Source organism: Haliotis asinina, chromosome 6 (genome assembly GCF_037392515.1).
Source record: "Haliotis asinina isolate JCU_RB_2024 chromosome 6, JCU_Hal_asi_v2, whole genome shotgun sequence".
NCBI classification, from domain to species: Eukaryota; Metazoa; Mollusca; class Gastropoda; order Lepetellida; family Haliotidae; genus Haliotis; species Haliotis asinina.
The window spans coordinates 38,624,393-38,641,333 of NC_090285.1; the positions used below are offsets into that span (position 1 = coordinate 38,624,393).

The 16,941-nt window shown below is 40.0% G+C and overlaps 2 protein-coding genes across 2 annotated transcripts; both read left to right on the forward strand.

The window, feature by feature from the left end:
- Window positions 1-1,059: 1,059 nt before the first annotated feature.
- LOC137286774 (uncharacterized) lies at window positions 1,060-5,009 on the forward strand. The gene is made up of 4 exons (XM_067818767.1): window positions 1,060-1,377; window positions 2,944-3,282; window positions 3,718-3,802; window positions 4,120-5,009. Exons 1-4 carry the CDS (start codon window positions 1,311-1,313, stop codon window positions 4,508-4,510), a joined length of 882 nt encoding a protein of 293 aa, XP_067674868.1. The 5' UTR covers window positions 1,060-1,310; the 3' UTR covers window positions 4,511-5,009.
- A 3,823-nt stretch (window positions 5,010-8,832) lies between these two features.
- LOC137288172 (perlucin-like) lies at window positions 8,833-13,942 on the forward strand. Its single transcript, XM_067820607.1, has 5 exons — window positions 8,833-8,926; window positions 11,192-11,277; window positions 11,535-11,625; window positions 12,100-12,322; window positions 13,723-13,942. The coding sequence occupies exons 1-5, from the start codon at window positions 8,866-8,868 to the stop codon at window positions 13,742-13,744; spliced, it is 483 nt and encodes a 160-aa protein (XP_067676708.1). The 5' UTR covers window positions 8,833-8,865; the 3' UTR covers window positions 13,745-13,942.
- The last annotated feature ends 2,999 nt before the right edge of the window (window positions 13,943-16,941 follow it).

A 16,941-nucleotide genomic window follows, 5' to 3' on the forward strand; every position in this document is an offset into this window, starting at 1 on the left:
TTGTTCAAATAGACAAGTAACTGCCTATAATTCAAATGATAACAGAGAAGCATAGCAAAACGAATGAAACATTCTTAACTGTTTAAGATTCCGTCGCCTCACCATATCTGATTTTACAACACAAAATGATTTCTGGTCTTGCAGTTATAAAAGCCTGTAAACACATAAACACGAACACACTCGCGCACATTCACCCTCAAGGTAACATTCACAGATACGCTCACACACATACGTCATGACACAGTCACACAAACTGTCATAAGCACAAATATTTACACTTTTCCGTGTACGTCGCAATAAACTTATTAATCTTCAATTCGACGTTAAGTCAAATAGCTTGTTTACTATCACTTTAAAAAGCACGGTTACAGTTCAAATGTCCCAATATGATATGATATAAACATACAGGTATTCTTTTACGAAATACCACTATTTTGTGAAAATATTCACCCAGGTAGGTGCAATCCCGCTATAACGGCTGACACCTGTTATCCACTGGTTGACTTACAGGGATGTGCAAACATTATTGTCTCACTCTCCAACACCAATATCAAATGATACTTGTAGTATATATTTTGTGGTTAATGTCTACCATAATAATATTTAAACGTTGATGGAAATGCCGTCAAACCAACCATTATTCATTGCCTTAAATTAAGGTAAGCTAAGGCGTAGGACCAGCCTTTAGAGTTTCGTATCCTAAGGCAGTACTCTGTGTGTGTGTGTGTGTGTGTGTGTGTGTGTGTGTGTGTGTGTGTGTGTGTGTTTAGAGAGAGAGGGAGGCAGATACAATGTGATGATGCATGCAGAGAGAGAGATAATATACATATGATGATACATGTAGAGAAAGAGTGAGCGGGAGAGACAGAGGGGGATACAATGTGATGATACATGCAGAGAGAGGGAGAGAGAGGATACAATGTGACGATACATGCACAGAGAGGGGAAAGAGAGAGAGAGGGATACAATGTGATGGTACATGCACAGAGAGAGAGAGCGGAAGAGAGAGAGGGATACAATGTGAAGGTACATGTAGAGAGAGAGAGAGAGAGAGAGAGCGGAAGAGAGAGAGGGATACAACGTGATGATACATGCACATATAGCGCTGATAAGTATACGCACACTCAGACACGGAAAATGACTGCTAGAGATTATGCCTGCCATCTTGTCGTTGTGTGAATCATACATGATGTGTATGATATGAGAAATGTAAGATCAGGAAGCACGGGCTATTGTTGTGTGCGTTGATGTTATATAATGGGGGCGAGAGTTGGGCCTCATAACCTCCACTGGACTGAAGACACGGTATAATGGACGGGCACGAACTTTTTAGCTGTATCATCTGTATCACACTGATGGTCATGGTTCCTGGAAAAGGTACGTCGAACTCGCTGTCAGTCTCAAAAGTATTCACTTGCATGCGATGATGAATAGATCATTTCTAATGAAGTAACTTAAGACGAGGAGATACCCATAGTGAACAAGTAGCATCGGTTAGCGGGACAAGAGCAGTAACTGTTGAGTACAGAGCATCTTGTAAAGTTGGCTTCGGGTGTGTATCGTGGGTACGGTAGTGTACAGAGCGGATGGGGTAGCTTGTGGTGGCTTTTAGCTTAGGCAGTGTTGCCCATGGTGTGTATAAAACATACGGGAAAGCCAGTGGTAGTATGTCTGGCCTATAATGCAACCTGGGTAGACGAGGTAAGCTGTGGTTGTAGGGTAATCGGTAGTGGCAAAAGGGTAGTGGGCTACCAGCTGTGGTAATGTGGTAATGGGATACGTGAGGTAACACTTGCTGAGTTAGGGCAAATGGGCTAAAAGTTCTGGTAATAGGACAAGTGGGAAAACAATGCAGGTAGTAGGGCAAATGGGGTAACAGTTGTGGTAGGGGTAGCCAATGGTTGTAGAGCGGTATGTGGTATCTGGTGTAACAATTGTGATAGTGGGTAAGTGGGGTAACTACGAGTGGTAATAAAATAAGAGGAATAACAATAGTGGCAGGGGAGTAAGTGGGGTAACAAATGTGGTAGTAGGGGTGTGGTATAAAAGTAGCGGTAGTAAGGTAACAGTTATCACAGCAGGATAAGTGGCAAAACAATTGTGGTAGCAGGGTAAATGGGGTAACAGTTGTGGTTTTAGGGTAAGTGATGTAGCTTATCACAGTTGGGTAAGTAGCAAAACAATAATGATAGTTGTAGTAGGTTAACTGGGGAAACAATTGTGGTTTTAGGGTAAGTGGTGTAACAGTTGTGGTAGTAGAATATATGGGATAAGAGTTGTGGTTGTAAAGTGGGGTAACAAATGTGGCAGTAAGGAAGTGGGTGTCAGTAGTGATAGTAGGGTAATTGAGTAACACTTATGGTAGATGGGCAACTGGAGTACACATGTGTCGTAGTCGGGAATGTCGAATAAACATTATGGTAGTAAGGTAAGAGGGGTAGCAATAGTGGTAGTTGGGTAAATGAGGTCACAGTTGTGGTAGTAGGACAAATAGGGGTAACAGCTGTAGTGGCAAAGTAACTGTGGCAACGATTGAGGCAGTAGGGTAAGTAGTGTAGTAATTTCAGGAGTAGGGTAAATTCGTAGAAATTGTGGTAATATGAGGATAACAATTGTGTTAGTAGGGTGGGTAGTGGGTAACCAACGGTGGTGATGATACATGCAGTGGTTGGATAAGTGGGGGTAATAGTTGTGTTAATATGGTAATTAGTTTAACCTGTAACTGTGATAGTATAAGCATGGTATCCATCGGTGGTAGTAGGGTAACGTAGGTAACCAGTAGTGGCCTATATTGTAAGTGGCTATCCAGTAGTGACGATAGGGCAGATGGGCTGGCTCGTCTAAAGCCAATATTTGGTGGAAGCGTCATGACATTCTCTTGAACATTGTCAATGCCGACAAACATCCACACTCACCCACTACTCAACTACTGTTATATTTCAGCTTTGAAACGAAGCGAATCCTGCTTTATTCCTCCGCCGACCCCAGACTGTGCCTATCATCGACTTCAATGTGCTAGCGGTGAAAGAATTGAAATCAGTGAAATATATTATGTTGCAAAAAGTGATAAGCTAGATTGTCTGAATAAACAGTTGAACTGCTCTGCTGTGTTTCATCAAAACTGCTGCAAACAGACACGCGGGGAAACAACTCCTCGTTTCTTCAACACCACCGATAGTGAAAGAATCAAAACTCAATGTTCGAATAAGAGAAAATGTGAGTTTCCTGCCCATCGAACACCAAGCCTGATTTTCTCTGTGGTTACGTATGAATGCATTCAAGGTAAGTTGATCGCGTACGCCTGGATTAACGAGTAGAGAAGGGTGTTTGAGGGCTAGTTGGTTCTCTCGTAAAGATTACTAAGTGGGAATTATACATGCCACGAAAACATTCACAGCCAGTTAGAACAAAATAACATTAGAAAAGAAACATATTGTTCTCTGAAGCTATTCAAAGTTGTGGGTGTAGTGTTAAAGTTCAAGTGAAAACGAACTCTCTTCGGGCCATTTGTAAACATACAGGTTTCGTAAACATTTTGCACGGGTCATTCTCAACACTTACTTTGCAAACTCATGACTTTTTTCCATAGCATTTGTCGTCATCAGACATTCTTGGACTTTCTTTAGTTCAAAACAATGGAAGTCTAAAGTTTGAGAATGACGTTGACTGAATTGCTTGCGTTGACTTTCTTCCTACTTACTGTCACTTTCTTTGAAGGCAAACCCATAGCAATCGCCACTGGCACTATGGCAGCTGTCGCCATTTCTGGAATCGTAATCGCCGTACTGTGCTATTCTAAAAGGTACTTCATCCACGGATTTACACGTTAAAGATTTCCAGCATTCATCATCCATTACGTTTAATCAGTACATGTCCATGATAGATGTTGAATGTTGCTCACTCACACATAGTTTTGAAACTTCAAAATTTTATTTCATTTGAATACAGTCTGTAATTAATACAGAACCTATAACCGGAAAAAAAGCAGGTGGATTAACATACATTTACCTCTGGGATAATTGTACTCCATGCTACATACTCCAAACAATAATTTGATTGTGGTTTGAATCCTGCCTGGTTTCAAACAACCCCAACTAAGTCATTCAAAATATTTTGCAGGCAAAGAAAACAATCACCCCAGGAGAAAAGAACAAGACTGAACTCTGCCCTGTCTCCTCTCTACCATGAAGTGATAGACGCGCAGTCATTTCCCCGTCAGACCGCAAGCTATGAATATGCCACTCTTGAGGATGTACACGGAGGAGGACCGGGCCCAAAGCCAGTTGTGGCAGGATATGATCACTTGGGGTTCGTGTCCCGGGGAGTCGATGCCCGGGGGCTGGGGGTACATTATGACACTGCTTCATGTGCTATGCCAGTCAGTCAGCAGGAGAGAACGGATGACGAGGGGGCCAGGGAAGGAAGTATCCTATACAATCATCTGAGTGTCAATCCGCAGAGGTCAAAGGTCCTGCACAACCATTATGATGTTGCTATGTCAGAGCAGTGAAGTCAGCGTGATCTGCAGCGCCTGGTCTTAAGAGGGGTGTAATAATCATATCGATTCTACTTGGAAAGATGCGGATTAATAGTCACATCAAGTATGTGAAATAGAAAAGGACAACGTTAAATTCGGTGCTGTTGATCGTTTAAAACACTCGTTTGTTTGGGTTTTTTTGCCCCAAACAAAATACCATCATGATCAGTATGCTGCTCCGTGCTCAGTGTGTTCACCACTTGAATGTAACAAATTTAATTGTCATAAAGATGGAATGTATCAATCCACGTCTCTGTTGACAGTGCTTTCAACTAATATTGCCATCCCTAGTGTTGATATGACTCGTCATGTCTCAGTTGCCGGCGCCTGTCATTGCAAGTGGGGATAAGACACCTTATGTCTAGTCACATCAATGCCACTACTGCACTGTTGTCTCAAATAGAGTGGTAGCAAATTACAAATTTGTCGGTTTGTGGTTTCATCTAAAATGGGAATAAAAAAGTACTCGCTATCATTGTTATCAACTCCTGTCACCAACGTTCTCATCTCTGCTTCGTCTTGAGAGGGGGATTATAATGTCATCAGACTAAAATGAAGGGTTCCATACGAAAACAACCTAAGTCAGACTTACGTTGTTTTGCAATAATAACAGAGGTAGGTGGAGCTTGAGAAGCTCCTTCTTGTGATTATAACGCTGTTGGGGTATGCTTTACAGTTTTCGAGAAAGCAATCTTTTAGAATATGATACTCAGTGGCAAAATGACCTATGTCAGACTGTGATGACTTAGGTTGTTTTGTCATGGAACTAAGTGAAATGTCCTCCGACTGCATGGCTACCACCCAAACAAGCAACTCATATATAAATTATATGAAATGAACATTTATGAGGAACACTGTTACCAAACCTAACAAAACATGTAAGTGAACACTGAAAGTATTAATTTAAACCTGTAAACTCCATTTTTCCACTCCAGTGACTTAGGTTGCTTTGGGAGGGGATGGATCACACTTGTTGATGGAATGTTTTGTTCCCACTAAATGCGTTTATAAGAATAATTAACAGGTTTTGGAGCTTAAAAGATTGACAAAATGTCAGGATATTAATTAACACGCTGAAGTTCTAAATCCTTAACGGCATAATACCTAAATTGAAACAGCGATGATAGTTGCTGGCTGTGTCCAAGACGGAAGGCCACCCCATATTGTGATGTGTTATGCAAGATTAGTCGCGAAATTCTTGGTAATTAATCCCCGTAAAAACGCCAGTGTACAGTGTAATGTATAACACACACTCATTAGGTGAAGACGCCTACTAACTGATTGTGAATTTATGTCACCATACAGTAATAAAACGAAACATCACACAGTAACTGATGATGATCAAATTTACACTCTATGCCTCTGCGCTACATTCAAACAGCAGAATCATTATTTTTTAAACGGTAAACATTATTTTATCATTACTTACCTTATTGTTAAACTGTTTTACCTTATTTGTATTCTTGTTGTCCGTTTGTTATTGATGTTCAAAATTCTACTGCACTAGCCTGACGTGAAGGAAGAATTCTAATATTCACACCCACTAAGTAATACCGTGTTACAAGACAAAACAGAATTTCATGTGAGTAAGTGTTTGCCTTATAATCCAAAATCAGTTGGAAAAATTCTGAGAGAACCACAACAATTTTCATCAGGAACAGGACCCATGACTGCTCCATGCCCATTCATTTAAATGCCATATCTTATTTTGTTCTTAACTCCAAATGGAATCTTTTGGGGATAGTCAGGACAAAAGTACATTTGCTTGGATGATATATATCATGCACACAGAATTTCCAACTCTGTAACATGTTTCTGTCGTGCCACATGTACACATGTATGATCATCCGACACCAGTGTAGACAGGTAAGATCCTATCTCAGAGAAGAGTGTCATCTACCTTTGTATTCAGTGTTACTTCAACTTCGCGAAGAAAGCCGTTACTGTAGCCACCATCAAGGCGACTTTCTCTGAATAACTGTCACAAAAACCAAAGGCTGATATTCTGAACGACGACCAGTGCCGTGTCAGGGTATATGTGAAGAGGAGTTCTGTGATGACAGCGACTAGTGAATTCAAATGTTGTTATGACCTGTTTGGTGCTGAAGGTGATGAGATGGTTTTCAACCCAGACATTAAGTTCCACTACCTGAGTGAACTTAGTTTTACGCCGCACTCAGCAGTGTTCCAGCTATATCGCGGATGTCTGTACATAATAGTCAGGGCCAGACAATCCAGTGATCGACAGTATGAGCTTCGATCTGTGCAACTGGAAACCGATATGTGTCAACCGAGTCGATCCCGTTAGTTGCTTCTCCCAACATGCATGAAGTACCTAAAGGCCAACATCCTTACAAGATTATAGAATGACATTAATAATGCCTATGCGTTCGTCACGAGTTTGTTTCCAGTGGCATATCCGAGTAAGCGTTTTCTCATTCATGAAGTTCCTTGATTTGGATTGTTCCTTAAAGTTCTTGAAATCTAACGTTTGAAGTTTTTAAATTAGTTCATATTTTCAGCTTCAAAGGTATAGGTTTCAATTCTTTTATATTTTACCTGCAGAATATAATCGTCAAGGGCACTTCTGTCCGAAATCCTGATAGCGATCCCTATCACAACTAAGTCATGTGAAATGGATTTCTCTTCTACGAGAATGAATTGTGGTTTTACATACAAACAAAATTAGTATTACATTATGTTTTTTTTTCTATGTTATAGCGAAAGGAAACACTGCATTTTCTTTTCAGTGTGTTCATTTGAATTGCATGAACTTTAGGTTAAAAACACTACTCGAAAGCCTTGATCATAGACACGGCTGAAATCCTGCTGTTTTGTGACATTTGATAAGATGTTGATTGCCATGTTCATATTTCTAACTGGACAAGAAGTCTGTCCTATAATGCCAATGACCATTGATGTACTTACAAAACTAAATCTACAATACAAGAGTACAATACTAGAATTGTGTTTCATGAGTACCGCCACTTTATAGCAACTGCAACTTTAAGATTCGGGCTATCTTGTTTAACACCATATTTCTTGCTGAAAAGATTTGTTCCATACTCCATATGCATGACCTTGCCTGCCACAGGGTGAGGCTCATGCTATCACAATGCAATCTTGTTGAAGTGGCAATGATTATTGAATCAAGAACTGCATATTCCATTCGGCTTACATGCTGATACCAGGAAGTGTTCCATTGTCATTGTTATCATTTAGCATTGAAATACAATAATAAATACACTTGCATCCATAATCAGGGTACTTTAACTGACATAATGAAATAGTTAAGTATTTCAGTGACTTAGTTTACATTCATATTTATTTGGGCACGGAAACCTTTGCTATCTTAGGTTGTTTTGACAGTTAACGAAGAAGTCATAAATGCTTTTTTTCGCAATCAATGTTGAAATATTGCTGAAAAATCGTGTAACGATTCATAATCCTTCATTGTATGTTTCATGTTGTGGTTTGTGCCTGTTTATGCCCATTATCTCTCATTCGTCTCTCCTGTAAAGTTGCAAAAAATGGCTGGTTGTTTTGACCTTTTAATATTACACCGGTCGAAGAGTGAATTAGTTACTGAGTATGGTCTTATGCCGCTTTTATTCCCACAATACCACATCGGGTGACGCCACTGATCCTGTGGCCTTCAGAGTAAAGACCCGTGGAGGCAGGGGTTAAAACTGACCTAAGTAGCTCATGCTTGAAGTAAGGGAATGGTCAGGGACGCTGTATTGGTCGACATATGTCATCGGTTCCCAAATGCGCTGATGATGCTCAAGCTTCGAGCACTTGATTGTCTGGTCCAGACTCAATTATTTACAGACCTCCGCCATATAGCTGGAATATTGCTGGGTGTGGTGTAAATCTAAACTCACTCACTCAATCACTTCAGAGTAACGAGCGGACGCTTTAACAAGTAGACACCAGCAGTCGTAGAAAGAATTACACAAGAAAGCAACTTTTTCCCCATTAGGCCAACACATATAAGCAGTCCTGAGTCAAGAACATTCAATCCATAACTTACTCTATGCAATTTTATTAGAACAATATTTGCCATTTCTGCAGTGAAACACTTCGATGACGGAAACCTACATTACGTCTACAGAACCATTGCGACTCTTCTTTGTGAAGAAGTATACTTTGTTTCAGGCATTTAGTAGATGGGAACGGAAGGGAAAAAAGAGATATCAATTGTGTAATTGTGCCTTTATCTGTGTGGTCGTATATTGGATATAAATAGACGATAATCCATGACAGCTGAGTACAGGTCACCAGATAACAGAAACACGCCGATATTTTTGCCACGGCCAGGCAGCAAAATGGTGACGAGGTACATTCTCGTGATACTTCCATTTGTTTTTTTACCCACAATAGTTGCAGGTAAGTGGATGAGGAATATATAAACCATCAAAGTTTGATAATCGCTTATACATAACCTTGACAGTTATGCAGGAGTGGTCAAAGACACCATAAAGTTAGGTGTACCTCCCCTGTGGTTAACATCGTATTCATCGGCAATACAACGACATTTTTGACTGCATGGAATTTTGAGTGTGGGACAGGCAACTGTAATGACATGCAGAATATTCACTCATCGCGTATTGGTAAGGGGCAAGCACCCGGTCCCGTTAAATCGCTTCTTACTTTGAGCAATAGAGTACGAAGGTATAAACCTGCCCAGGTCCCAAATATTTCAGGTGCATCTTTGGTTAACCCCATCTGTCTGATGAATACTTTATTTTGAATGGTAAGACGAAGACACGATCCACTTGAACTTAAAACACTGATTCTAACATTTGTGGTGAAGGTTGTTATACACATCCTTACTCGTTATATTAAAACAAATTTAAATACGTTTTCAAAAGTTGCCTTCTATGCTGCCTTCGAACTAATCCAGGTACAATGAACGTGTTTCTTCGTTCATGTGTAATGTATTTTTCTCCAACTGTCGACATCTATATTCTTTCAGTCAGCCACACTCCCTCAGAATATAATATGCTTAGGGACAAAAATAACGACGTTTTCTTATTTATTCCAGGTTTCGTCACAGGCTAGGCGTTATTACGCCTGTGAAGAAACCTTGGAAAATGCATAAAGGAACACCAGTCCTTTCATGCGATCCCTTATTGTTTTCCCTTGGCATATATTGTAGACAATTTTAGGTGGTTGTACATATCTTTTTGTCTTGCGTGGTGAAGGGTTCTGTTTGCACTCTAATCAACAGGCATAGAACGAGGTTGCTTGTGTTTCAAAGTGAGTGAGTGAGTTAATATTTAAAGTCACATCGGCAATATGGCAGCCACATCGTGACGAGAACATGGAACACTGAAATAGAATATATGTACCTTATAAAACTCCTGTCGACGAAGGACAGTAAAACAACTAGCATATCACAATCAGAAACAAAACTAGCGTGGAAAGTTATAACTAATATCAGTATTTGGACAATACAAAATAAAGACAGACTATAGATTACCAACAATAAAAGGTAGATCACCTGACTTGGGACGTGTTTCAAATGAATGCAGTTTGCAGGATCCTAAAAAGGGGATTTTTGGTTTCTCGGCTGCTGTAGGCCTGTAGTAGTGTAGTCTATGTTTTACATGACGCTCATTTTAATGGCATATCAGTTTGGCTCTAAGTTACCAAAGTGTGAAACGTATGATTTCGAATCCGATGTGCAGGGTCCTACAAAGTGGGGATTTTTGGTTTGTCGGCTGCTGTAGATCCACAAAGTGCGACCAATCTAAATCCTAAGTCTCATCAGACTTGTGCATTTAGGTGACAGTTGCTTTATACTGTTACTACACTCCATGGGTGTTGTGTGAGTGAGGTCCCTTACAATTCACGAGTATATTTCAGTCATTTTTTAAAATTTTGTCAGCAATCACTGCAAACGGAGGATGGAACGTCTATGGTCCAGTTTAACTAGCATCTCTATTTTTTTATACTGGCAAAAATAAGTCATGTGCAAATCATTGTTGGGACATCATCCTCTGCAAAGCGAAACCCGACGTTACACGCTATATTGAAGTTACTACTAATTTAAACGCTAACGTTGAGAGCAAACCTTTAGATTACTTTAGGCAACGTTCCATGAGACACTCTGTGACACAAATGCAAGTACAAGTCGATAGTCTAGACTTTATATGACGCTTATTTTAATGACATATCAGTCTGGATCCAAATTACCAACGCATGAAATTTCACGGTGAAATTTATGTTGCGCGAACTGAATAGAACCGGTTTTGATTTATGAGGTAGTGTGTCTGTGTTTAGCACAAAAAGGCGACATTTCATTTTGTCAGAGGTTAGCAGCACCAAAATAGAATGGAACCTGCCCAAACCAGCATGTGTCCAATCCGGCAAGTTGTCAACATTGGCATAAAATCTCAGTCCCATCCATGGCTTGTGCATTTTTATAATCAGCTCTACCATCAAGCACATTGTCTAAACCGGATTAATTCTTCAGTCCCAATGAGTGCCGGTTTAGACAGCTTCCATTGTATCTAGCATCTTGTGTCATGGTGGCTCCAAATCTAACAATGAACAATCGGACCATGTGCACCAGAGATGAGCCCCGAGATGAAAATGGGATATGAATCACGGTCTACGTGACACCGACAAACAATGACCCTGTTTCAGGAATAGGATGTCCCAATGGATGGATCCGTTTTGAAGGTTCTTGCTATGTATACAACAGCCTTGACCGTACATTTATTCATTCTTCGGTGAGTCACTCCAACAATAGGGCAACACTGTGAACTATTTAGCGCTGGTTAAATTGGAGTATTGATAATGTATTAATAGTTTCGTATTTATGTTTGTTTAACATGATGAAAACAATCTCTGTTTGAAGAATGTACAAATCCCTAGGGTTGTTCCTCTCAAATGTTGCCAAGTCCATTAAATCGGAAATTGTCATTGTGGCATCAACGTGATGTGTAAGTACACAGATGCCATTTATTGCTTGTTTTTACTGTTTCAGAGTTTCTGTGAGGAGCTGGGTGGGTACCTGGTAGAAATACAATCCGAAAAGGAATCAATCTTTGTGACCAATTTCCTAAACGACCTTGTCGGTATGTATAAGATTTGGAGCTCTAATCTAACGGTGGAAATATGATGTGTCGTTGTATGTAGTTCAACAAACACTAGAGTCTGTAAAGATTTAATCTTTGTTGCCAATTTTCCAAAGCAACATGATGTTTAGTGTGAGGGTGTATGTCATCTGACCGTGAGGTCTGGTCGTATACAGACAAACCAGTAAAGTTATTCATAGAAGATTATACACACGCGATTCAACACATGTACATTTAATATCAGATAAATTACTTTATCAGCTTATAATTACGCACCTTTAAAGCAGTGATGTATTTACTGAGTGATAACCCATGACTTCCAATACTCATCTCGAGTGATGACACAAGCCAGCCTTGTACATGTTATGAGGACACTTTACCATCTCATGACACGATATTCGTAAAACACGTGTTCACTCGTAAGTGTTTCGACAGTTTTGCGTAATCGTTTGTCATTGGCATGTGCTTCGTCAGTGAAAAACGGAGTTTGGCTGGGAGGCAACGACTTGATGGCGGAGGGCCACTGGGTATGGGACAAGTCGGAGATGCCCTTTAACTACACCAACTGGAACCCATCAGAACCTGACCAGTCATCCGCTGGTGAACAGGACTGTCTGTCTGTCTGGAAAAGAGGAAACTACCAATGGGCTGATCACTACTGCAACAGACCGGATCTTGCAGCTATTTGCGAAAGGGAGTAAGTAGTGATGTGATTTGCATGTTTTAAATCATATGGTACATCAGTTACAAGATTGACATTGATGTAACAGGGAGTGGAGTCATCCCAAAGATGACATCCGTACCTTGTCAACATGCTGACGGAGTTAAGCTCTGCGGTCATGTGGACAAGGCGTACGATTTCGGATCAGAAGGTCCGTCGTTCGAATCCCAGCACCGGACATCGGAAATTTTGTGGCCGTTACATTGGCATAACTGGCGTTTGGGCGTTTGAAACCCAACCACAATTACATATTGATTACCTTCGTCCCTCATTGTTAGGACGTAAGCTCCAGTTCCAGCCCTGCCCGCACTTGGTCCATGAGGAAAGTTTAGTCAAGGAATGAGGAGTCGGGCGACCGTGACATTACATTTATGTACCAGCGTATATACATTCAAGGACAAACTCAACACCAAGTGCTATACTCACATAGGGTTACTGTCTCTCAGTCCATATATCTCTTAGTACACTTCAGCGAAAGACAGGGCAGGGTTGTACCAACACGGGGAACTGAATAATATGGATTGGCCTCCGAAATGTTGAACTAGTACTCTCGGCACTCTCGGCACTCTCGGCACTCTCGGCACATGTCCTTTTAAATGGAACGATTTCTCGAAACAAACTTTAGGTTTTACTCACATCTGAAACTGAGTTTGACTGTTTGAAACAACCGACTTATTCAAGTCAACTGCAGTTTTAACATAACAAAAACCCAAATAACTCAAGTAAGTTATCCACCAAACTCAAATCATCTACCAAGTTTGATCTTAATATCGATTTCATTTCCTTCTGAGAAATGCATTTTCAAGTGTTGTCTCCAACTTCAGTTAAAACCCAAACTTCAGACTTAAGTTTGATTCGAGGAATCGGGGCCTGATCTTGATCACATATTTCAACATGTTTTGATTAGTAAATAACTGTATCTGATCTTTCACTCATGTGTATTATAATTAGAAGGGTCTAGGGCAGCAGCTTAGGTAACTCACCTTTTCAGGGATTTGTTAATTCCGTCACCGACCTTTAACTCATGTATTTTGTAATCTTCCTATGACATGCCGTGTCTTTGCCTGGCGGAAGCTTTAGCCAAGTTCATATCTCAGTGTATAAATTTTTCTTATTCCCGTCTTTCTGTATCCATTCTGTTTATAACTGTTCAGTTATGAGCCAAAGGTTATCAGGTCCGAGTTGAACGGCAAATATAAATACGGAATCTAATGTACTTCTCCTAATGTTTAGGGATGCATTCTTCCCTTACAACAATATGGTGTATTTAATTAATATATAGGATATTATTATACATGAGCTGTTTACACATGAGCTGTGCATGGACAGATGGGTGCATTTACTTGATTTTAATAACATAATTTTATTTCTTGCAGTTTTGTCGGATGTACCAACTGAGCAACGATGGAGTCATCAAAAGGGGAGACAAGTTCTCGTCTGTGTGTTTGACGTATGGTTTAGGCTGTGTATATGTAGGGAACCGTCAATCAGTAACCGCCTGCGACCATTACATAGCTACATCCAGGCAAATGAATTGGTAATGTGAATTTGGCATTTCTCTTTGTATCAAAGACTCAATTATACGCCTTCATTTGAGTTTGACTTCTGGGTACTTTGTCGTAGCATCAATTTGGTCGTAGATCGAACTTTTGCTTTGTACGTATCGTCCACTTTCCCTTCAAAGAATGTTTTCTTGTAGCTTGTTCCTCATAACGGCAATATCGCAGAGTTATTCTAGCAAAATCACTGCGATCATAATCAAGCCTGTATGGAGTTCCCCACTGATTGATCATCAGCATTGCTCTACACATTTGAGAAACGAACACAAGCATCAGCTAGCGAGCCTGACCACCCGATCGGGTGTCCCTACAATCTTGGGTTGCTGAAGACAAATTCTGTCTTTCAAAGAAGCACAAGTGTTGGAGAATACTCATTTTCCAGTTTGCCCCGAGGCTTTTGTAAGACTATGTTGAGGTATATTAGATTCACCTTTGCGCTGAAGACGCTCCGTGGAAAGTGGCCATGTGAAATGAATACGACAATGTCTGTGTCAAAGAGATACACGTAAAAGAGTTGGGAAGTGTTGCATACAATAGAGTGACTGAGTGAGATCATTTTTATCGTCACATGGGCAATATTTCAGCCATATCCTGACGAGAACAATTGATTTTATATAAAGTGATTAATGGGAAATTGTGAATACCTGTCAACGAAGTACAGTAAAATTAACTAGAATATCACAGAGAAGAATGTAAAGCTAGTCATTAGATTTAAAATGCAGAGGGGGAGTGAGTGAGTAAATATGTAACGTGACAATATTTCAGCCATATCGTGACGAGAACATTTAACTCTGAAAATAACTATATGTATATTATAAAACCTGTCGACGAAGGGCAGTAAAACAACTAGAATATCACAATTAGCATTAAAACTAGCGTGGAAAGTTAATATTGACATCATTATATGGACAATACAATATGAAAACAGAAAGTAGATCACCACACTAAAATATAGAGAAGAATGCAAAACTAGTACTAAATAATTAATAAAATACGAATAAATATAATAATGATAATACATGTACATTAATGATAATTAAATAATTAATAGAAATTAAAAAACGGCTTAATCATTGATGACAATACATGGGAAGAAAACCATGTATACTACCATACTATGGACCATGGGGACTTACAGTACATATGCTTCCTGCATGGATCCTAGCTGGAACTACATCATAATTTCCGCTGTGAGCAATCTTGATACATACATTAAAATACGCATATACTGCGATTAAAAAAGGAAAGTTTTAAACTTACCTTGAATGTTTCGGAACTTACGTACCCGCTCACTTACACAGAGTACGTTGTAGCAGTGTGTCATATCATGCCAACCCAACAAAGACAAGCATATTCAGAAATCAACGTGATGGTTGAAATACATTTGCTTCCGTTGATTCAGTAGGTTTGCATATCTCTTGAAACATGTCATATTTGGGATTTCACTTTCCTAGTAAAGTACAAATTCTAGTACTTTTTTGGTTGAGTGGAAGTCGTGGTGGCTGAGCGGGCTAGCCGGTTGACTTTGTGTGCTGGCGATTAGGTGCCTGACTCTTAGGGTGCAGGTTCGAATCACGGGTGGGACTCAACCACAAAAGTACTAGAATTTGTACTTTACTAAGAAAGTGAAATCCCCAATATGGCATATGCTGCATTTGACCACTTTCTAAATGGCATCGTGTAATCATATCCCTTGAAATATCATTACCAAGGAGTGGAAATCATTGAACGTTAATTGTTTGTGTCTTATTAGTCTCTGTAGCATTTGCAGCTGTTCCTCCAGATTCACCAAGATGAGTGAGGTGTGACAATCTGTCCAGCATGATGACATCAAGATGAGTGAGGTGTGACAATCTGTCCAGAATGATGACATCAAGATGAGTGAGGTGTGACAATCTGTCCAGCATGATGACATCAAGATGAGTGAGGTGTGACAATCTGTCCAGCATGATGACATCAAGATGAGTCCTCATGTTCAGTAACTAAATTGTGTATTGTTTGTGTGGTGATGTAGAAATACGGAAAGCCTTTATAGTGGCGATTGGGGCACCTTCCATGTCAACATACGAATTGTCTTGTGGGGATTGATAGTCAACGACTTGTATGCGAAGATACAAAAGATCTTCTGGTTGTCGATAGATAAGGCTGTGATGGTACAGACGTCGTGTGTACTGAGGAATGCGTTGAATGTGAGGATACTGAGCGTCTTGTGGGTGTGGATAGATAACGCCTTAATGATAGTGATAAAGGGTGTCGTGTGTACTGAGGCATGTGTTGAATGTGAATATACTGAACGTCTTTTTGGCGTGGACAGATAAAGCCTTAATGATAGGGCAACCTGAAGCTAGAAACGGATTCAGAATTCGGGATTGGGAATTCGAATCTCGATTCTAAATATTGTTTTTCAGATTTGGGATTCAAACCCCGAATCTGAATTTTTAGTTCATATGCGGGATTCAGATCACGAATCTGAATTTTCGTCCATTCTCGAATCCTTAATCTGGAAAGAAGTAATCAGATTCGAGATTCGAATCCCCAGTCCCGAATCCCGAATCCGTTTCTAACTTCACGTTGCTTAATGAGTGAGTGAGTGAGTGAGTGAGTGAGTGAGTTAATATTTAACGTCACATCGGCAATATTTCAGCCATATCGTGACGAGAACATTTTGATATTGAAATGACATATGTATACATTATAATCACCTGTCGTCAAAGGACAGTAAAACAACTAGAATATCACAGTTACAATTAAAACTAGTGTGGAGAGTTAAAACAAATACCACTATTTGGACAATACAAGATAAAATACGGGCTGTAGATCGCCAACAACTGAAGGTAGATCACCATACTAGGGACCATGGGGACTTACATTACTTTTGCTACCTGCATGGACCCTAGCTGGATTTACACCATCCCCTCAGCCGTTGGTGATTGTAGGAAAATGTAGCCGAAATTTAAAATGACAAAAATACTACGTTTAAAAAATTGGTCAGTTTAGATTTCACATTGAAAGTTTTGGGACTTACGTATCCTCTCA

Excerpts from the sequence above, each read along its gene's own strand:
- LOC137288172 (XM_067820607.1), top strand. The coding sequence starts at position 8,866 with ATGGTGACGAGGTACATTCTCGTGATACTTCCATTTGTTTTTTTACCC. Across the intron at positions 11,626-12,099 it reads TTTCCTAAACGACCTTGTCG|TGAAAAACGGAGTTTGGCTG; the intron begins GTATGTATAAGA and ends GTGCTTCGTCAG. Across the intron at positions 12,323-13,722 it reads GCAGCTATTTGCGAAAGGGA|TTTTGTCGGATGTACCAACT; the intron begins GTAAGTAGTGAT and ends TATTTCTTGCAG.
- LOC137286774 (XM_067818767.1), top strand. The coding sequence starts at position 1,311 with ATGGACGGGCACGAACTTTTTAGCTGTATCATCTGTATCACACTGATG. Across the intron at positions 1,378-2,943 it reads GGTCATGGTTCCTGGAAAAG|CTTTGAAACGAAGCGAATCC; the intron begins GTACGTCGAACT and ends GTTATATTTCAG. Across the intron at positions 3,803-4,119 it reads GTACTGTGCTATTCTAAAAG|GCAAAGAAAACAATCACCCC; the intron begins GTACTTCATCCA and ends AATATTTTGCAG.